We start from the raw sequence: 23,074 nt of genomic DNA, 5'->3' as shown, positions 1-23,074 counted from the left end.
TTACTACATGTCTACCTATTATCAGAATGGCATTACTGTAGTATTATATAAAAATTCCAATATTGCCTCATTCTAATGTAAGTCTTTGATAAGTTAATTATTGAAAATCATACTTCACTTTAAAAGTAGCATTTTTTTATCCAGATTGAACATTTGGTCATTGATTATTTGAACCATATTTCCAATTTTTAGTGGCTTTCGAAGTATGTTCTTTCTTTTACTTGGATTCTTCAAGTTCTTTCTTTTTCATTAATCTCCCTTTTTTGATCAAATACCATCAAGTAGCTCCATGTTACCTATTTTTTGTGCCTTGTTCATGCAATTTCCCATACTTTCAATATTTTTCTCCCCATATCAAAATTTTATATATATTTCAAGATCCATCATATATGCCATCTTTACATAAGTCATTCCAAGCCCTCCCATCGGATTCAATTGATTTCTTCTTTGGACTTTCATATCATTTTATGTACTTATTTAGAGATATTTGCCATGTGATACCTGTTATCATAATTATATACTTTGTGATTCCTATACTAGAAACATCAATTTTGAAAGGCTTTTCTAATAGAAAGTTTATGGTCAAAATAAAATTAAATGAATTTCTTTACATCCCTTCCAGTTGGAGTTATGACAATATTCACATATTTGAATATTTTTAATCTCAAAATAAATATCCAGTGTTCTTTTGTAGATTGCTTTTCATAAGTTATAGTGATATTCTAAGAAAGGTTATTAGACTTGTGCCTTAAAACAACTACTCTAGACCCTTAAGGGTGACAATATTAGAATTGCACAATAGTCCCATCCCCAAAGATTTTTTAATATCACAAAGGCTATGAAAAGGACATTTATTGCTTTTGTGATGTTATCTCTAAAATCACTCAGACCTTATAAAAGAGATTCTATGAATTAAGCTATCTGGCTTAAAATTTATATAGCTTTCAGATATCTTCCTAAGCTCCCAAATAATGAACTGAGAAGAAAGTAAGTCATAAAAGAGTTTTATCTGATTCCTCTATAGACAGAAGTCTATGAAAACAGAAGAGTCAATCTCCAAATATTTTACAATTTCTTTTTGAGAAATATAATAGGGGATTATTAACTTAACATTCATCCATTCAGGTACTTTTGCTAAATGCCTAAAATAATCCAGGCAATGTGCTATGGGCTAGAGATACTGAGAGCAGTCAATCAGGGTTTCTTGTCTCAAGAGGTTGTACTCTCTTGGCAGAGTCTGAAAATGGTGCTATGACTGAAATTGTTTGAGTCAATTTTGTCCCCGCCTTGAGGGGAAGGGCGTTAATTAGGCTAGATGGGAGCAGGGCAGAGATCAAGAAAGGCTTCCCTGCTAGAAAGATAACACTTAAACTCAATTTTATAGGCCAAGGAAGGATTAGTCAGCTGACAATATGACCTTATTCACCCAATTATAGCCCTCTGAAACATTAAGTCCTTCTTGATGGTTGATTTTAGCCGTGTACTAGAGAGTGGAAAGTCCTCAGCAATGAATGCAGAGATACATTTGCTTTAACCAAACATTGTGTTTGACCTTTAATCTTTTGAAAAGTCATTACCAAAATGATTGATTAAAGTTCCCTTGCTAGTATTTTTAATTCCTTTTGAATACCTTTGTTCACTAATACAAATATTGTTAAGAGCTATTTTAAAATGTGAGGTTCTACACTAGATTTCTTCAAGTCCTTATGAAAATATTTTGACTTTTCTTGTAATGGAGAGCTATGTGTATACTTTTATGAAACTTATTCCTAATCAGGTGGATTTTGGGAAATTTCTTTAGTTTTGCAAAGTCTGGGAATCAATATTTCATGGTTTGTCATCAGTGTTGTTTTCTTATTGTCTGATTTTCTTCAAATGCTCCTATTCTTTAAAATAACACATATAATAGTTTTATATATTTCAAAAATTTGAGTGTTTACACTGTTTGTTCTTTCTCACCGGTTAAAAATTTCAATAGTTTATACAGGGTGGCCATAAAGTTTGTGTGCAATTTAAAATAGACACCTATTACCAAGTGTTAATTAATTGCATTAATGATCGAATGTCCTTTGATCACAATTTATAACTTTAACTCCACTTTGTGATCTGTCTATCATATTTTAGAGAGCTTAACTTTATTAGCTGTTTCCTCCACCCTGGATAATCTGTATGACATTTAAATAACTTGCTATGTAGCTATACATTCAATTTTATAAGAATCTACCAGACATTCTCACAGAGTAATTCAACAATTTTTACATTCAACCCAATAATCTATGAGGATTGCAGTTGCTTCTTTCCATTTTTGAAATATTTGATTTTTTCAATTTTTTATATTTTGTTATTCCAGTCCCCCCTACCCTATTTCCAAATAAGTCCATTATTAAAATAATGATTTGTCTAAGTATGGGTGATTCTTATTATTTTCCGTATCTTTTCAGTAATTTTAATTTTGACAAAGTCATTTTTTGCAATAAGTTGAGCAGTTATTTTATAAAGTTTAAAAATAAATTTAGCTAAAAATTGTTATGCAAATACTAGTCAATATTGTGCAAATGATTATAGCTCTTGTAGGCTGGATAAAATTTCAGAGATTGCATTACATAAAGATGCAGAATATACTGTATCACAAACCCGTTAAAGATAATAGGGTTGTTTTTGAGAATTGCATTGGAAGAAATAGTTCAATTGATGATGAAGAAACTCAGGAAAAAGATTTATGTAGGGTATTTGAATGACCTGTTTTTGTAAATTTTGATAGTAAGAGCAGATTTTCCAAGGCAATATTATTTACTATAAGATTTTAAGCATTAGTATGAACGAATTTAATTATTATAATTGGATGCCATCTTTTTTTTATCTGTATCAGCTAAATTTTACTAATTTAACTTGCTCAAAACTCTTAAAGATACTCTCCTTGGTAAAATTTGGTTATGTATATCATTTTTAAATTCTATAGTTTACTTAAACACTTTAATAGTAACTTCAACAACTTAAAATGATTACATTTGCTGAATAGTTGAAAAATAAAAATTATTTTTAGTACATATGATTTGACATAGCATGATGACAAGTTTTGATGTGGAAGTTGATCCTGGAAATACCTGGTTTTCCCATGATTGCATTCTGAATATAATGCTGGGACCCAGCTAAATCCTGTCCCTAGATTCGATCCTTTTACTTTACACGCTTTCCTTAGAGATATTCTGGGCTTGGTTTCAGATCGCTGCAAATAAGGTGAATAAAGCAATAAAATAAACTAAACAAAATTGGAGAGTTTTCAGTGCCTATTCTATAGTCTATTAATCATGTAACAGCATTATGTCTAAAAATGAACATACTTCAGTGAAAAATTAATTTATTGCTAAGAAATGCTACTGATCATCTTGGCCTTGAGTGAGTCATCAGCATCTTCCCATAGAGGAACTTGCCTTGGTGTTGATGGATGCTGACTGATGAGGGTAGTGGTTCCTAAGGGCTAGGGTGGCTTTGGGAATTTTTTACAATAAGAGAACAATGAAGTTTGCTGCATCAGTTGACTCTTCTTTTCACCCACAATTTGCCTGTAGCATGAGATGCTGTTTGATAGCATTTTATCAATAGAATTTCTTTCAAAATTGAGTCATTTCCTCTAACCCCCTGCCACTGTTTTATCAACTATGTCATATTCTATTTTTCTTGTTTTTATTTCAACAACTTTCACAGCCTCTTCACCAGCAGTAGATTCTATCTAAATAAAACACTATTTTTTTTTTTTTTTTTGCTGATACCAAAGAAGCAATTCCTTCTCTATTCAAGTTGAGACATGATACTTTGGGAATTCAGTCCCATCTTCAGAGACCTTTTCTAAGTCTAGTTCTCTAGCTATTCTCACATCTGTACTTCCTTCCTCCACTGAAGATTGAACCCCGCAAAGTCATCCCTAAGAGTGGAATCAACTTCTTTCAAACTCGTGGGAATGTGGTTATGTAGTTCTCGTCCCATGAATCAAAATCATTTTTAATGACATCTGGACTGATGCATTGATTCCAGAAGGTTTCAATTTATTTTGCCTAAGTCCATCAGATAAATAATATCTGTAGCAGCTATAGTCTTATGAAAAGTATTTCTTAAATAATAAGAATTGAAAGTTGAAATTACAATTTGATTCATGGACTGAAGAATGGATGGCATGAAAACAATATTTATCTCTTTGTACAGCTCTGTCAGAGTTCATGGGTAACAAGTGCATTGTCAATGGACAGTAATATTTTGAAAGCAATTTTTCCGTTTCTTTTTTCTCTAGCACTAGTTCTCAACATTGAACTTAAAATACTCAGTAAGTTATGCTGTACAGAGATGTGCTGTCATCCAGGCTTTTCTGTTCCTTTGATAAAGCACAGATAAAGTAGATTTAGCATAGTTCTTAAGGCCCTCAGGATTTTTGTAATGGTAAATGAAATACTCACTTCAATTTAATGTTGCCAGCTGCCTTTGAGTGTAACAAGAGTCAGATTGTGTTTTAAGCTTTGAGCTTTTCCTCTCTAGCTATGATGGTCTTAGATGGCAAATTCTTCCAATTCAAGCTGTTCTGTGTATATTAAAAATCGTTTCTGCAGTTAGCTTCATTAATCACCTTAGCCTGACCTGCTGGATCTCTTGCTGCAGCTTCTATATCAGCACTTGCTGCTTCACTTTGCACTGTCACATCAAAATAATTTCATTATAAAGTAGTACATACAACAGTTGAGACAGAGAGAAACCCTGTCCTATTCCCATACCCTCGTAAAGGATAGGATTCAGAAAGCTGGAACTAATTTAAGTTGCATTAAAAATGCTCACCAGTGAGTATACCTGTAAGACTTACAGACACGTAGTTGGAACTTTAGGAAATGGGGTTGAGTGACAGATAGTGGAGCCTTTTACTGTGAAGTAGGATAGATACGGGAAAAACTCTTATCTTTATTTACTCTCTCAATCTATCTCTTTTATTAAGTTCTTTCAGTGATAATCATGCCCAGAGCAAGAATAAATGACAATTCTAGTAGGCACATATTGTTATTTGTATAAAATAGACAAAATGCTATTTTGGGGGGGGGGGATAAACATTAAAAACATTTAAGGGATTTTCCGGTCTCAATTTTCTAGCCATGTCATGGTTTTTATCTAGAGTCTATCCTGTCTATTAGAGGATGGGCTACTATATATAATTATCTGAAAAGTACTGTCCAAATGTATAAACATGCCTTTGTAATTTGTTTACATTTTTTGTAAATGCCTAAATACTATATTATAGTTATTGTTATAGAATAAACTAGAGTCTACTAAAATACACCAAGTATAATATATCTGTTCATCCTAAGTATATCAAGAGACTAAAAAATAAAGCATATAGTGTATCCTTTTTGTTTTGTTTGTTTTTCAGTGGTTGGAAATGATGGATTTTATATAATACTAAAAGGCCTAGCTCGACCTAAAAAAAAGCCATTCAGAAGTTGGAGTGAAGACAGTGATCTAAAAAGCCCTTCTACACCTCATAGTCGTCGTCACAGCTATATTTTGAATGAAGAACACTCAAGCTTTATCCTTACTACCTTGAACCTATATTCACGGGACTCAATGGTAAGAGATGAATATTTGCTTTTTCAATAAGAAAAAAGGTGTCACACTTATAAAATTTTATCTCTTCCTGATATTTAGATCCAAATATATTTAGATTCCTGAAATAGTCAAGATAACGTATCTTTAAAATATAAATTATACTATTAATATTGAACTTGAAATTTGATTATACATTTTTGTAATCAGTATAACTGGCCCATCAGCAGGACTGGTGCAGTGTATTTGATAACTAGGACAAGCTCAGTGTGGCCAAATCCCTAAAAGAACAAGGATGGTAGTTTGAGATGAGGGCGAGGGAACAGGTAATTTGAGGAGGGGGAGACAGAAAATAATAATTAAGCACTTTTAAAACAACCCGGGAATGTATGTTTTTCATGTTTATCCCAACTGCAATGTTAAGGTAATCAAAAGGTTGATTTCATAAAAGTCAGGAATTCTTAATCAAATAAATCTTTTTCATATATGTAATATTTCAAGTCTATCAGCTGGTAAAAAGTAAAAAAAAAAATTTCTTTTTTCCTGGATACTGCCCAGAATAGTCGGGTCTGGTGTGACTAGAATTGTGGTCAAAAAGCCAGTTCTAGATTTAGGGTAGTCAAAACATCCAGTGTAGCAAAGGAACCAATTAAAGCCAAATTGTTTAGCATTACAGATTACAATCAAAAACACGTAAGACCAGTATCAAGTTTAAGATGAATGAGGATGAATAAAACCAAGAAATAATGACAGAGTTAAAAATGAGATAAACCTACAAAAATATTGTTTATCTCAGATGAGTGAATAATGTTTCTGGTCCTCTTTCTTGATGGCTATAGGAAAGAATGCATTTGTCGTGTTATTGAGTGCATACCAGAGACCTTATGCTATTTTAATCTGCTCTAGCAAATACCACATATTTGGTACAACAGCTATAACTAGCACTGTTTCTTGGTTGAATATATAGTAGTCAGATCTAATCTTTGAGGATTCATTTGGTTTTCTTAAAGTCCAAACTCACCTATTAAATGAGGAGCTGATGGGAATCACTAGGTCCACCTCCCTTCCCGTATTAGGTCTTTCAGAGCAGCTCTAACCTCTGACATTGCACGAGACATGATATCGTTTTGATTTACTGTCCTGTCCAGGGTGGGGAGAAGGCTCAGAACAATTTCAGAGACTTTCTTTTGATCTTTATTATGATAGCTCTTACCCTACTGGCCAAGAAACCAGCTACCAAGTATTCCTCTAAATTATCTACTTAGGGAATGTGAACATCATCTTCAAATGGATCAATGGACCATGAACCTGGGGATCCACTTTGAACCATACCTGACTCTATTTTTTAGACGTTTTGTATATTTCTCCATGGTAACAGATGGCCACAGTGACATTTTATGTACCAAGGGGTTAATGTCCCTATATCAGATTTACAGCTAAATTTCTTTACTTCTTCCCCATTGAGACTCTGACCTTAGTATCAATTACAAAAATACTCACTGGGGTTGAAATTGTTATAGCAGAACTCCAGAAAATATACAAATATATGTATGGTATTTGCATATATAAATATCAGGCAAAATCCTCAGCTCTTTCTGCCCTCTAATTGCAGAAGATGAGATTTGCTTAATATACTTCCAAGGAACACTAGGATTAGATAAATCTTAAACTAGTGCTTGATCTTCTTCAGCTTCTTACTGTTTTCTTTTACTGCATTTGTACCACCCAGTAAGTCATCTATGGCATGATATTTATAATCACTCATCCCACAACATCTCAGCTATTGTACTTTCCAGTGCTTTCTCTACCACCAGTACCTGGTGCCTGTTGGACATGGTTAAACCTTTATCAGAAGTCCTGATACAGCATGTCAAGGCTGATCAGCGTTTCAGTGATAGATTCTTACTGCTAGCTGGCTGTCAGGCATTTCAGGTCTAAATCACATTTTTTCTATTTTAACAGTATCTTTTGGAAAAAAAAAAAAGGTAGGAATCAAGGCAGACAATTTTGACTGTCAGCAACTGAATGGGTTTTGATGTTTAGGTCTACAGAAGGACACGTATCAGTTACTTACTAAAATTTATTTTAGATGGCTAAAAATTTATATTATCCTTGCCAACCCTGTCCTCTGTAGAAATTATGAGTTAGTTCTAGTTATAAAACATGTTGTTGCTCTTTTCCTAATTTTAGAAACTTGACTTTTTGTGTATTTACTTAATGGGCCGCTTTCAAATAAAAACATCACTGCTTCCAAAGATTTGTACCTACAAGAGTTCTGTGGTGTTACACAAATAGTAAGGGTTATGGTTGTTTTTATTTTCTTCATATATTTAGCCTTTTGGTCATTATAAGCTTTTTTAATTGTCTTGTAACAGAGAACCAAACTAATAAGAACAACTATTATAATAACATCTTCACTCTTTAATTTAACCCTGACACTTTTGTCATATGAATATAATGAACGTAGGTCGAAAAACTTAGAGTTTAAGGATCCAATTAATTTTCATGAGCTAGGTTACATCATTGTTAGAGTAATCATTGTTATAGTTATAAACTTCAGCTGTTTACTCCCTGTTATAGATGTAAATTGGACAAAAAAATTGGTGCAGTATATATGTACAGCAAAATTTGTTTTGCTTTTCTTGATAAGAAATTTATACCTTAAAGCTAAAAGCTTTTCTATTTGAGTTTTAAATAAGAAAGGAGAAAAAAAAATACACATTTATTTATAAGATCACCAACTTAATGCTTCTAGGTAGTTTTAAGATCTTAAACTCATTTTATTTTTTTCTAATTAATCTTATAATTTTTCAAGTTATAATCATAAATGAATTCAAATTTCTTGGTATAAGTATAGTATTATTGAGTAATAGAACATATATTAATACATATGCAAACAGACATTAACATAATACAATCATAAACAAGTTCAAGTTTCTTAGAAATGTCTTGGTATAAGAATAATGTTATACAGTAATATAACATATATTAACACATTTACACACATATATTACCATATATTAACATATATACACACATAACACTTTCCTACATTTATACTTCTTTATTCCATATTAATATACATTTTTGTGCTATAATAGAACATTTTATTGAAACATGTTTTTGGTATGGTACTATTTAACATCATAAGTTGAAGGTCCTCAGTAATTATTCAAAGAACTTTCTAGTTTATTAATAGAAGTTTTCTTTGAAATTCAAATATTTGAAGCTATATGGAAAATTCACTTGATAAAAACGTGCATTCAAGGTGGCTCCTGTGGCTCAAAGGAGTAGGGTGCCCATCCCATATACCGGAGGTGGCAGGTTCAAACCCAGCCCTGGCCAAGAAATTGCAAAATATATATATATGTGTGTGTGTGTGTGTGTGTGTGTGTGTGTGTGTGTGTGTGTATGTATGTATTCAACAAGCTGGACTCAGTGGAGAAAAAATTATAAAATTGCTTTATCGTTTTTTCACACCAAAGTTTTCAAGCAAGTAGCACGATATTATTCTTCCATGCTCCCTGGATGAAATCTCAATCAGATCCTAGGTATTAACAATTAGTCTTGTTTTTGTATGTCTTATAAATTCTAGTCCTGTCTTTATATTAAATTCTTGAGCTGTCGTGCTCATCAGCTCAGTGTGTGCTTTGGTATGTCATTGAATCCTGCGGAGAGAGAGGTTAAGTCAGTTCATTCCCCCTTTTTTTTACTCTACATACTCTTCACAGCTCACTAGCTTATTTTTGGGTGCTCATCTCAGCTGAGATCAAGGAGGGAGGGAGAGTGGGAATTAAAGGTAAAATATTAAGAGGAACTTTTGTGACTGGATGCCCAAATGTAGGCTCTTTTTCCTGGTCCATTGTTCCTCCTGCAATTGCCTGGAGTGTTGCCTCCTGTAAGGGGCCACTTAATACCACACCGTTGGTCCAGGTTTGAGGCAGCGGAGACCACAAGTGCTTCTTCATTGAGGCCAACTAACCTTTCCAGAAGGTTCTCTAGAGTTATGTCCTTTTCAGAGCCTTTTTGTGGTCCACTCAAATTAAGAGGGGAAGGAGATTCTCAAATTACCTCCACTAAAACTCTGTCTTCTCGTTTGAGCCCAGGGCTCAGTGGGAGTGAAGGAGGGAAAAACCTCAGGGCACTGACAACCATCACAAAGACCTTCTCTTTTAATCTCTGCTGCCTACTTCCTGATCTCAGTTTTCAAGAGGATCTTGAAGTTAAGGTTTAAGAAGTTTATACTTACTTGAGATTATGGACTTTGTAGTATACCTACTATAGCCTTTAAACACAATAATTAATATGTGGAAGACTTTTGAATAAAACAATAAAAGTATCTAGCAGTATGTCTCTTACAACAAGAAGGAAGAATAATAATGTCGTTTAGAAGTGAGACCACAATGGCATGAAATACATAGTCAACTGTCCATTGATAAAAGTTTTTTTCCACTGGAAAAAAAATTATTTTTTTTTCATAAGGAAGTTGGTTAGTAATTTCATCTGCAGATCCAGCATCAAACCCAGCTGATTATTTTAAATAAAGACATATTCCAACTCTTTTTAAGTTTTGGGTCAAGAAAAATATTGGAATATCTTAGAAGAGTAAGGCAAATTTATATTTAATCAGGACAAAGAATATGTATTTGAGATATCTAGTTCTTCTCCTCCAGATTTCTGATAATGGGTGTTGTCTGACCTTCTGTGTATACTATTTCTTAAGCTCAGTTCCCCTCGTTCTTATATTGCCTCTCCATATCCACCATTCTTCATAGATTTATTCCCTGTCTGGTCTTCCATTGATTCCCTCTACCTCTTATCTCATTGATTCACAGACTTTTAAATGGTTCTCTGGTGCTTTTAAATGTTGGTCTCCCCTAACTCCTATCCCAACCCCAATGTAAAAGTTACTTCCTTAAGGTTAAGGAGCTTTTTTTTCCTGATGCCTAGTAGGGAGTATGCTAGGAACTTTTAAGATGTTCAGTATGAATAAATTAAATTAAATTTAGTTTAATTTAATTAGACAGAGCCTTCAAAATATCAAAGATGAACCGTGAAATGGGTTTTGATTCAACTAAATTGCAAATGACAGAGGATTGAATTCATATTGATTCAAAGCTCTGTTTTTATATATTACATTTATTTTCTCTAAATTGACATGTTTAAAATATATGCAATTACATTGTGCTTAAAATAAAAGGTAAATATCAGAACATTTAAAAGCTCAAAACTAAAATGTCAGGAAATATTTTTGCTGTAATAATGGAATTGAAACATAATGATATCTAATTGTCTCTTCTTTAAAAATTTAACATGGATGGCCTGTGATGTATTTATAACACAAAGATTTTTTTTATCATTACTTCATGTAGCAGCCTATTGCTTTCACAGAGAGTTAAAAATGTGTGGTGCAATTTAAAATAAACTCTAGGTCATCGCAAATTTACTACTATTTGTAAATAAATTAGAGAACGAGTAAAAATTATACTATGTATAAGATGTTTTTATAGCTATTCTTTTATAAAAGCAATAAAGGAGAAAATTTTATTGGTATACATTAAGTCTGCTTACCAATGCCTCTTAAATAACATTGTAAAATTAAAAAAAATTCTCATATAAACATTAATTCGAATATATCTCATTTGAAAGCATACGCTTAACAAGAAGTAAAGCTTTGAATCATTTCCTTATATCTTTCTCAATTTTTACTTTTTTAAAGACTAGTTTTTGGTTTTGAAGACACTAAAATATATTCAAAGTTGCTGTTTCTCTTACTATTCTAAGTAGTGGATTACAAATCTTAACTGATTTCAACTTTATAGAAGATTAAAAAGTGCTAAGTTTGAAGGTAGGACAATAAACCTAGTTTGTGGTTAATGGGTGATTGCACGGTCCTGTGTTTCAGTGTGTGCTCCTCTGAGTCTCAAGATTGTGTGTGTTTGTTTACTTTGTGTACTGGAGTATAATTTGCTTCAATTTGTTTTCTATGACATATATTGCAAATATTAACCTTATCTTCTAGGATAACATATGCCCCTTTTACTTTATGTTTCTTTTATTATTATAGTATAGAAATACCAATTTTATGTAGCTATATGTGTTTGTTTCCGCCTGTGAGGTGTCTGAGTTTCTTCGTCACCATTATTTTGTAAAAATATGTATTTAAAAAAATTATACTATTGACTTTTTCTTTACATTTAGAGATTTTGCAAATCTGAAATATATTTTTCATGTTTTTCTGCTTGTTTTTCAATTGTGTATCCTATTGATCCAAGGCCACCACTGCATTTCTTTCCTTTTTTTTTGCACTAAATTTCTTAATAATTTTAATTTTGATGTGGAGTTCTTGTTTGAGTTGGAAATTATTTTTTTTAAAGATAAATGTTTAAATGGTGGTATCTTTAAATTCCTCTCTGTCATTACACATTTTATTGTGTGCTTCATGTGTCAAATTCTGAAAATTGTCAATTAAATCAATCCAAATGAGATTGTGATCCAATGAAACTATACTTATTATTTTAAAGGTTTTTGCCTTAAGTTAGACAGTCCTAAAATCATCATTTTTGAAAATTTCTTTTCTCCTAAGGACTTTTACAAGATTTATTATTTATATTTACCTCGTAATGTTGGCTTTCCCATTAAGAGCAGTAGTCATGATAAGAAAACTAATAATTACTGACTCCCTACCATGTGCCAAGTTCATTTAAAGTTCAGCAGAATCTTAGACTGATATCTTTTATATTCTTCGGAGTGCTTTACTTTAGTGCCTAGTTATTTGGATGAAATTTTCCAGAACCACACTGCCTTAAGACCACAGTTCCTTTAGTTTTCTGTTTTGGTGTTTTGCAATTGCCTTGGGATTCTTTACTATTTTAATTTTAAATTTTTCTAACAATCACAAAATGATGAAAAGATGAGGCAAGCCTGCTCTGTAATTTTTGCTCTGGCAAGCCGGTTTTGTAATTTTTCCATTGCTTCTGGAATAAGCTTGTTTATACTTTCTTATTTCTCACATCATAATTTCCGTTGTGTCTTCCTGTAATTTCCACGGGGGTGAGAGGCTTTTGAGTTCACAGAACCCCAAGATAGATGATGCCAATAACTGTCAGCACTCTTGACATCAATGTAATGAGTGTAATCTGTAACTCTTTAAATGTAGAACTTTTTTTTTTTAATTCTTAAAATTGAAAACCATTTCATGAAACCTGGTTAGAGGTTAGAGAACTTGGTCCTAACTTCTTATGAGTTAAGAGAGTTTTATATTTATATAATCAAAATGCCTACCAATGATGGCCTAAACAACAGGGTAGTTATTATCTTGGAAAAATCTAGGGAGAGATGACTTAGGGTTTGGTTAATTCTGGGCCACAGCAATGTCAGCTGAACACAGGCTGCTAGGTTTAATGGAGGGTAAACAGGTGGTGGCAAAGATGTGGCTAAGGGCTAAGAGTGGGAACCGAATTGTAGCTAGCAACCAAATTATACCTAGGAACTGTTCCCTAGCAAGAACATATATAGCAGAAACTTCCAGTGACCTGTAATTGACCTAGGGCTCATTTCCATCTAGTTAATCCTGTGATCTGATCTATTATATAACCCCAACCTGCCAATCACCCCAAGGCAGGAGCAGTAGCCAAGTCTGCAAGGAGAATGGGGAATATGGGGAGACGTGACCAACTAGGTAGCTTATTGGGTATATTCAGACTTCCAAGAGTCTTCTCCACTTAAGAAGAGAGACCCATCTCACTCACTGAGACCTATTCTCTTTATAGTTTGTTTGTTTTGGGTCTACAGTAAACATACATGATTATGATTACTTTGTGTTTGTGAGCACTCCATCATCAGCTAGGCACCAGTGCTCGTTCATGGCACTAGGAGCCAAGAACCAAGGAACATCCACCCCCAGACAGACCTAGCAAGGTCTCCCCATCTTTCCATCCTGTCATCCTTTGAATCCTTGAGGTTTTCCTCAGATTTGTCCTTCAGTTATTGGCAGTCTTTCAGGCCTGCGGTGAGGGCTGTTTTGTATCATGTGCTTTTTTTTTATTAGTGAAGAAAACATTTCCACAAAATCTACAGAAGTCACAGACTCCCACTTCTGTCTCACTGACCAAACTGGGTTATATATCCTCCCTTCGACCCAAAATTGACAGAGGTGAATGTCATCACCCTTATTAATTTAGAGCAATCAAGATTAAGTTCCAAGGGATTGGTTCAAAATCTCTGAACCAAATCAGGGCTGTGTTAGCAAGCAAGGTGGGAATAAAGAAGGGCTTCTGAGTCGAATACATTTCTCACATGAAATACTTGGGAGTTGGTTTGTCAGTATGCCAGGCAATCATTCTGCAGATAGTCAAGGCTCACTATAAAAACATGCCCCTGAAGACCATTAATGACATTTCACTTCCCTAGTTCTTGTGGTATTGTCATCCTAATATTTTGAGTGTTAAACATGACCGGTGCTTTAGTAATATGACAATCGTTCTTAAAAATTGAGTGACTTCTTCTGTCTAGGTGCTATTCAGCATTTATTCTTTTCAAATGCTATGTTACTATTCAGAGTCACATGATCACAAATAGATTCCATTGCACTGTTTTTCTAATTTTATTCTTTAATCATTTTAGAGTCACCAGCAATTAGAAGTTCTGGGTAGAATGGGGTAGATCATTCACCTGGGCCCAAATGGTCAATTCTCAAGTACCCATCTCTTACACAAAGAGGAAATTTTCTGTATTTATCTTTTTTCATTTTAATATCATACTTCTGGGCAAGCTTCATTTGAAGAAAGTATTTTTTGAGGAGATGGCATTAGGTAGATTTAAAAACCATTGGTGTGGAATCCATATTAATTACCGTATCTGATAGGCAGACTCATGTATTCCTACAAAAATTGATAATGAGTGTTTTGCATGGAACAACAAATATACAAAGATTTAAATTAAATTAAACTTTAGTAGCCCTTCTTACATGCATTTCTATTTTTCCATGCTGTTATGACAGGAGTTTTATTTATTCTTGTTTTGAAAAATATGATTTGATTATAGTTTAAGATATGCTAAATCTTAAGTAAGAAAAAAGAGGAACCTTTTGTATTTTTAGATTTACTTAAATAAGGAACAAAGTATACTTTCCCTTTATATAGAAATTCATGACATTTGTTGACTAACATCAAACAGTGATAATTCACTTTTAATATTTTATTACAGTGAGAGTTTTAACATTATTCAAAATAAATTATGTTTTTATTTCAGTGTTTATTTTTCTATGAAGAAAGAGTTTCATATTTAGATTCTGTAAACACCTATATAATCAGAGAAATAGTTATTTTACTTAGAGAATAAGTTCGAGAAACACATAATTTATTCTTTCACTAGTATTTTAGTAGTTAGTTTGACAAATATTAAATAAGCACTCACTTTGTGCCATGTACTGACTGCTGAGTACCAGGGAAGCAAAAATGAATGGGGTATATCGTTCCCATTTTCAAATTTAAAGCATAGTGTGCACTATTATAAAGCTCTGATAGATATTGTGGGAAATCTGATATTCAGAAGAATTTTTTTTTCTTGCTGCTAAAGAGTTTACAATATCTTTAGGGGCTCAGAATATAGACTCATACACAATAAATGGCAAATGACATAGTTTTTACTGAAATGCTAAATAACTGGGACAAAAAGTGCTAAAAAAAATATCATAGGCTGGATGAACTGAGTGGCCAAATAATGCCAACTGAGAGTGGGAACCTGCAAGGAGCTTTAAAGGAAAAGTAGGATCGGATTATACAGAGAGGAGGGAAGGCATATAAATTTACTATGAAGAACTGTGATTTAAGCAATTATTTAGAAATGAAAATGAGCAAGTGTCTTATGTCTGTACATAGGAAATTTATGAATTGCAGTGGGAAATGAATAAAAAGGCTGGTGTAGAAAAAGAATGAGAAAAGAGGAAAAAGGTAGAAAGTTTAATCTAGGCCAGAATTGAGGGCAGTTTAAGCAATACGCTGAATAGCTAAATTAATGGAAAGTTTGACTATCTTCTCTCCCTGCCTCCCGCTCCACCCTGACTCACCAGGGCCACTCTCCACACTCCTCCACCTTGCTCTTTGCCCCACGGCTGGCCCGTAGGATTACAACCAAGGGCCATTATTGCCTCTGAGTTACAGCTGGAGTCAGCCCATGAAGGACGAGAGAGGGAAATGAGGGGGGAGAGTGGAAGCCAGGGTGTTTCTTCCCTGGCTCCTGCTCTGCAGTGTCCCTGGGTACAGCTCTGATCAGATGGCTCTCTCCACACAGCTTTCTCAGTCTGCAGGTTCCAGAAAATACTTCTTTCTTTTTAGGGCTATAGGAGGTGCCTGCACCTTGTCCTTCTTAGTCCCAGGAGATTCCATGTGGTTTCCCTCCATACTTAATAAGTAGTCCCTTTATTACATTCTTCTCATCTCACATATCTCTCCCCTGGCCGGACCTGGATTGATACAAAAAGAAATAATGAAGGCATTGTTTTAAGAAGATTAATATTGTGACCAACATATAGAAACATATTCATAAATTAAAACTAGGGAGAAAATAAATGAACAGAAATGAGCATATAAGGTCTAAATTGAGGTAAAGGAGATTCAACTGCCATTGGGGGAGTAGTGATAGGAAGAGGTGAACAGCAAAGACAACAGCCAAATATCAAGCATGACTGAATAGTCCTGGTGAATCCAAGGATGGAAACTGGATGGGAATGGAGATTTCATTAGGTAGGATCATCAACAGCTAGAAGCTTGAGTTTGTATCTCTAATAAAACTGTGGTATCATATAAGGTCGGACAGTTAAGTTCACAACTCATCCTAGGGAAAGTGCTACATACCTCAGTGGTAAATGTCACTACACCTATGAAGTACTCCCTTGGGAAACTTATGATGCCAGTGCTTAGTCCATCCTTCAAAGCAATTTTGGAACTGTTTTTCTGGAATGGCCATCAAAGCTGTCCTTGTATGAGGTCTGATAATAAAGTTCCTACCCTAGAAACAGTGCTTTGAAGGCACTGGTGGGGTGGCCTGGCTTCCCAAGGGAAGTACTTCCGAGGTGACTGAAGTGATGTTCAACAATGAGGTTATGTGGCACTATTCCTAGAATGGGTTTGCAAAGTTAATTGTCCTACCTCATACACTAAGGAGAGAAGGAGAAAGGTCTCTAAATGAGAGGAGAAAAACAGAATTTCAGATTACAAGTTTTAGATTACATGGTATAGTCACGAACGTATGTCCAATAGGTACTTTGAGATGTGACTGGCATTGGAGAATTTGATCAGAGATGGGGAGCAGTTTAGGAATATTCCAAATAGTGGTGGCAGTCAGCGTTGAAGAGTTCTCACACAGCAGAGATACCTAAAGCAAAGAACAAAGACTTGAGGACTAATCTTGAGAGAAGTTTCCCTCAGAGCAAATGTGAGAAGACAAAGGAGGCAGTAAAAGAACCAGAGAAGAGATTCATTTCAAAGAGGTAACTGGAAAAGAACCCACAGGGTACAATTAAAGACTTTTTTCAGTGCTGTCTAGATTATCATATGATTCAATCAAACTAATTTCTGTTATAGTTTATAGTCAACAATATGTGTTAAAAATTTTCTTTTAATAGAAATTGTTACATGATTAAAAATAAAAAGAATAATCTTGCTATTTTAACTATTCCAATATCTCAAAAGTACCACTTTCTCTACCTTCTCTCATTTTAGGTTCCAATGTACTGGATTCACATCAACTGAGTACTTTTCTCAGTATAGATATACATGTAGAGGGTTGATGTTAACGAACTTCATCTTAATAAAGATACAGGTCATTTTAAATCTTTTTTTGTTTTGTTTTGTTTTGCAAGTTCTTATGGGAAAAGGCAAGTAAGTATATTTCCAAGCATCATCTGTTCAAGTAACAGATGAAGGCCAGCAGTCTTCATATCCTTACCTGGCTATTGACCTTTTAAAAATATTTCCTACCCCTTCCTTTAGAGTTGAATCAGTTTCTTGCTTCTCCTTTGCTTTGAGGCATTGCAATAGAAAAGGGTTTGGGGGATGTGAAGAATTTCATTTGAACTGTTTAGCATGATAAATTTTGAAAAAAGTAAAAAAAAAAATAGCCTTTTTTTTCTGGTTATGCTTTAATGACCAGTTTTTTTTAATCTCTGTTATATTTTCTTTTGCATTCAGTATACCGTGAATTCCAAGTAAGGGGTATGATTATATATTATAATGATGTAATGATATTCTAGAGGACAAATTTCCTCTAGATTATATATTATATGATTATATTATATAATATTATAATATGATTATATTATATGATTATAATGATGTAATGATATTCTAGAGGACAAGTATAGATTAATACTGCTTTCACCTTCCTCATCTACCCAAGGATTTATGGTCACAAACAATATATTTTTAAAAGTCTTCTACTGAAGAGAAGAAAATATGTTAAAGTGGAAAGAATTAGTGTTAAAAAAAAAAAAAAACAAAAAAAAAACACCCCTGAAATTAAATCCTATCTTGCTATGGCTGAGCTACCAGATTCTGGGAAGAAGTCACTGTAGGCCCTTAGAACTGCAATTAGATTATGCTATCTACTTTATGGGTTTACAAAATGTAAATAGAGACAATTTGTGACATTCCAAGGAGCCAAGGGACAATCTCAGAAGAGAATGGCATGAAAGGGTGAGGATAGGCCTCAGAAAACAAGAGGTTAAAAGTACAGGTAAAATTATTTTCAAAAAGATAGAACTAAGATGTAAAAGGAGAAGAAATTATTACAGTTATTTGAGGTATAGGATCAGAGAAATAAAGATAAATCCATTTGAAATAATTTGTACCTGTCATTTAATACGTAGCTTTGAAATACCTGTCATTTAATACGTAGCTTTGAAATATCTGTAAATGCAATCTATTTAAAAAATAATGAATGCTAAAATAAATACCTGTTACAATTTTTTCAATAGCTATCTTCTTCTCAAACTTACACACTTGACTCTGAGCATCTATAGGTAGCAAAGAAAAAATAATTGAGTTAGCTGTAGCTACTACTGGAGGCTCTGTAGCTAGATTGCCCAACTTCCAACATTGACTTTGCACTTACTGTCTGTGCGGCGTTGAGAAAGTTACTTAGCCTTGTGTGTCTTATATTTGTTGTTTTAAAAATGGAAGAAGTAACAAATCTACTTCATACAGTTGTAGTGAGGATTCAAGGAATTAATATTTGTAGAGTCCTGAGCATGTTGCCTAATATATAGGAAGCATTTTATATTTTTACTAAATAAGATAAGATTAAATGTACTGATGTTGCAAGATTAATGTGCATATAAAGTACTTCTTATAATGTGAGTCAATAACTACAGAAAGATTTTAAAAGAAACTATACTCATGTTGAAATGAAAAAAAAAATAATTTTCACCACGTAATTTTGCAGAGTCTGTTTAAGCTCTGAATCCAGATTTCTTGACTGGCTCTCTCACTGACTGGTATGGGATCTTGGGCAGTTAAAGAGCTTGACTAGTCCAGATTTCTGTGAAGACTGGTACAGGTAAAGTGTCTAGTTGCTGAAAGGGTTCCACATTTACCAGTAGTTTGTTTCTCCAACAAATCCAGCCTTTCCTGTCCCCTTTGGCCATGAGTTTTGAATACCAACTTTCTCCCTCCTCACTTCTAAAGATTAGGATGGGGGGAATTTTTTTTTTTTAATTTGGTTCTATACAGCAGTGTTTTTCTTTCACTAGCACCGTATATCTTTAGTTTTCCTCTGAGATTCTTGAGAGCTTCTGAAGACACATGGTGTAAGTGCTTTGAAGGTGGCTTAATGTTTTACGAGATGTTCTCCCATCAGATTACCTTGCATATTATACTTTCTTTCAGGTCTCTGGTTTTTTCTACCTGTTCAGGCAACAAAAAGCTCAATGTTTTATTTAAAAACATTTGGAAATTTAAATTCACCCCGAAATTCACACCCTAAATATCACCTCCATGTAATAGTGCATTCTGACCACACCATTTCTTACTTTGGAAGCATTTGAAATTAAAGCATCAATTATTTAAAATGTGTATGGATGTCCTATAATACATATAGGCTTAGATTTCTATGAAGACTAAATTATGCACCATCCCTTCTTTCTTTGGGCCAATATTTGACCACGAAAAGCCTTCCCTGGGTGACTATTCTTCATAGGTTAGTTACTGCTACAGGTGTAGAGACGTCAGTTACCTTATCACAGGCCTGTATTGTGTGCTGCTTTTTGACTTGATGACCCAAAACTCCAAGTACAGATAGCCATAGTTGAAGAACTGTGATTTGTCTCTAATTAGTTTCTTATTAAAACACAGTACAAATAATGACTAGCCTCATTTTTATTAGATTGTTAAACTATAAATAACTAGAAGCAGAATGTGAAAACAGACTGAATTTAAGATATGTCGCGACCGCATAAATGTGGAGATAGACTTCTCCCCTTTAGTAGCATTACTTTTTAATTACAAATTTAACTTTTTACTTTTTTTCTGATGTGATAGTTAATTTTACTTATCAATTTGACTGAACTAGAAGATTTCAAGATAGGAGGGAAAAAATTATTTCTGGGTGTGCCTGTGATGGTGTTGCCAGAAGAGATTAGCATTTGGATCAATAAACTGAATAAAGATCCTTCTCAGATGTGGGCGAGCAACATCTGATATACTGAGAATGTGAATAAAATAGAAAGGCAAATAAAAGGTAAATTTGCTCTCTCTTTGAGGTAAGACAGACATCTCTACCCTTGGATATTGATGCTGTTGGTTGTGCTTCTCTGGAGAACCCTGACTAATACCTCTGTTTTTAAGTATCCTGGTCAAAGGCCAGGGTACAGATTCTTAGCCTGATTCTACGCTTGAGATAGATTATTATGAAAATTTACCACTTTTTCATCCAAAATCTTTAAATACTTTAAAAGGTCCTTATACAGAAGATGCCTCCTCCCCCCCAAAAAGCACACACATTTTAAGAAAGGAAAAAACTGTATTAAAAATTATAGTACTTAGGTTGCATTTGACTTCTACAATTACAGGACATATAAGATTCATACTGTGTATGATACACAAGATACAATATGCTATTGGTGTACAGCAGGTATTACAAGTTTCATACAGTTTTTTCCCTTTCTTAAAATGTTTACACTTTTTTAGCCCCTCCTGTATGTTCTGACAAATGATTATATGCTAGTGTTGTCTTTATAATCAGACTCACAGACAATTTTGAACACCTAGTATGTGTTTGGTTCTGTGATAAATAGTCTCTGTCTTGGAGATTGTGATGATGGGGTGAAGATGGCTGGAAATGCAGCAGATAGCTTCAGATTAATGCTATGAATACAGTGACTAAAGTATAGCTCATTGTGAGAGCAGAAACTTGGGAGCTCAGCAGGCTCAGCTTTGAAAGTGGGGAGGAGACTTCCTGGGATTTAGTGCATTCATTTTCTAAGTGTTCCTTGGATGTTATCACTGAAAAGAATGATCAAAATCATGATGAAATATAGTGGTTTCAACCATGACATTCTTCTTCCCAGTGGAAAGGAAATGTTTACATTTACTTTCATAGCTTTGTCAATGGTGATGACATAATCTGTTTCTCTTGACAACCTTGTTATTTGTGTAAAAACTGTGCATGTTCGTATGTTTAATAATATTGGCTATTAAAATATTTTCTCCATTTTTGTAGTTTTTTTTTTCAGATGATCTTTTAGGAGAGTGCTTTGGCTTATTTTCAGAAATCTATATACATAATTAGAACTGGACAAGAATATATTGCCAATTGACCAGATTACTCAAAACCAGTAAGAAAATATTTATTGAAGGTTTCCTCTTTGGCTGACGTTGTTATCCAGGCTAGATAGTAATGCTTCACTTAGACTTTACTCAATGAACACACAAATAAACACACACACAAAATTACCTTCCAGTAAACTGAGATAAATGTTTTCCCAAAGTGTTTGTATTATATTCATATCCAGTAATATCTCACCTAACAAGAATGGGTTTGTTAAAATTCTTCTATTATTAGCAGACCAATAAAAAAACTTTTATAACAGGACCATGAAATTTTATCAGATCAAGAAAAATTCTCTAACTTTGGTAGTTTACTCCTAATGGACTTTAATAAATGTTTGCATAACATATTTTAACTAATATATAAGTGAGACAAACCTAAAGTGAGATTTTTAAGATAAAGAAAAATAGATATAAAATAATAACAGGGAACAGAGGGGCTACTATAGAAGGAAATTAATCAAAAAATCAATAATGTAATTTTTAAGGTATTTTAAATTACAAATATCAAATCTTAGTAGTATTCTTTTATACCATCTATGATAGAAAATGCCACTGTTATTTTCAGATAAGTGGTAAAGAGACTCTCTTATACAAAATAATGGCACAATTATTTTATGCTTATTAAAATTAAAAAGTAAACAATTGAAAGAATTTGGGGACTTGCTAAAATGAATGATACTCTTGATTTTGAGGTTGGCAAATTCCAACCTTTGAGTGAAATCTGCACTACAGTCTTTTTTTTTTTTTTTTTGGCAAATGGTGGTTATAATAGTCTCTAATGGTGCTTTGTATTTCTGTGGTCTCAGTTGTTGTGTCCCTTTTTTGTTTCTGATTTTATTTACTTGGATATTCTTCTTTTTTTCTTGGTGTAGCTGCAGGTTTGTTGATTTTATTTATCTTTTAAAGAAACTTTTCTTTATATTGATCTCTATATATTTTAGTTTCTGTTTTATTTATTTCTGCTAATATCATTATTATTTATTTTCTTCTACTTATTTTGGATTTGGTTTGTACTTGCTTTTCTAGTTCCTTGAGTTAGATTGTTAGGTTTTTTCTTTGAAATCTTTCAACTTTTTTGATACAAACATTTATTGCTATAAACTTACCTCTGCACTGCTTTTACTGTATAACATAGATTTTGATTGATGCATTTCTATTTTCGTTTGATTCAAGAAATTTTAAAATTGATTTCTTAATTTCTTCATTGATTTATTGGTTGTTCAGGAGCACTTTGTTTTATTTCCAAGTGGTTGTGTAGTTTTTGAGGTTCTTGTGTTAAAATGGTCTTTATCAAAATGCAAGAGAAAACAGAGGCTAGTGAGGATATGGAGAAAGAGACACCCACATACACTGTTGGTGGGAAATGTGAATTAGGATAGCCACTGTGAGCAACGGCAGGGAGGCTCTTCAGAAACCTAAAAGAAGAACTACCCTATGATCCTGCAATTCTACTGCTGAGAATACATGCAAAAGAAAGGAAATAAATGTATTGAAGAGATATTTGTATTCCCATGTTTACTGCAGAACAATAGCCAAGGTATTGTTGTTAGAATCAACTAAAGTGCCCATCAATGGATGAATCGATAAAGAAAATGTGATATGTTAATACAAAATGGAATATTATTTACCTATAAAAATGAATGAAATCTTGTCATTTGCAGCAACATGAA

At 33.4% G+C, this 23,074-nt stretch overlaps 1 protein-coding gene across 1 annotated transcript in view; it reads left to right on the top strand.

The window, feature by feature from the left end:
* Window positions 1–23,074, top strand: part of CNBD1 (cyclic nucleotide binding domain containing 1) — a 403,074-nt gene that overhangs the window by 230,176 nt on the left and 149,824 nt on the right. The window contains exon 6 of the mRNA XM_023518062.1: window positions 5,405–5,601. Coding sequence (XP_023373830.1) covers window positions 5,405–5,601 — 197 coding nt within the window. The remainder of the gene's footprint in view (window positions 1–5,404; window positions 5,602–23,074) is intronic.

This window comes from Otolemur garnettii, unplaced genomic scaffold (genome assembly GCF_000181295.1).
Source record: "Otolemur garnettii isolate 467f Iridium unplaced genomic scaffold, OtoGar3 scaffold00004, whole genome shotgun sequence".
Taxonomy (NCBI): domain Eukaryota; kingdom Metazoa; phylum Chordata; class Mammalia; order Primates; family Galagidae; genus Otolemur; species Otolemur garnettii.
Note: the sequence above shows the minus strand (reverse complement) of the source record. Positions and strands in the feature narration are given on the sequence as shown.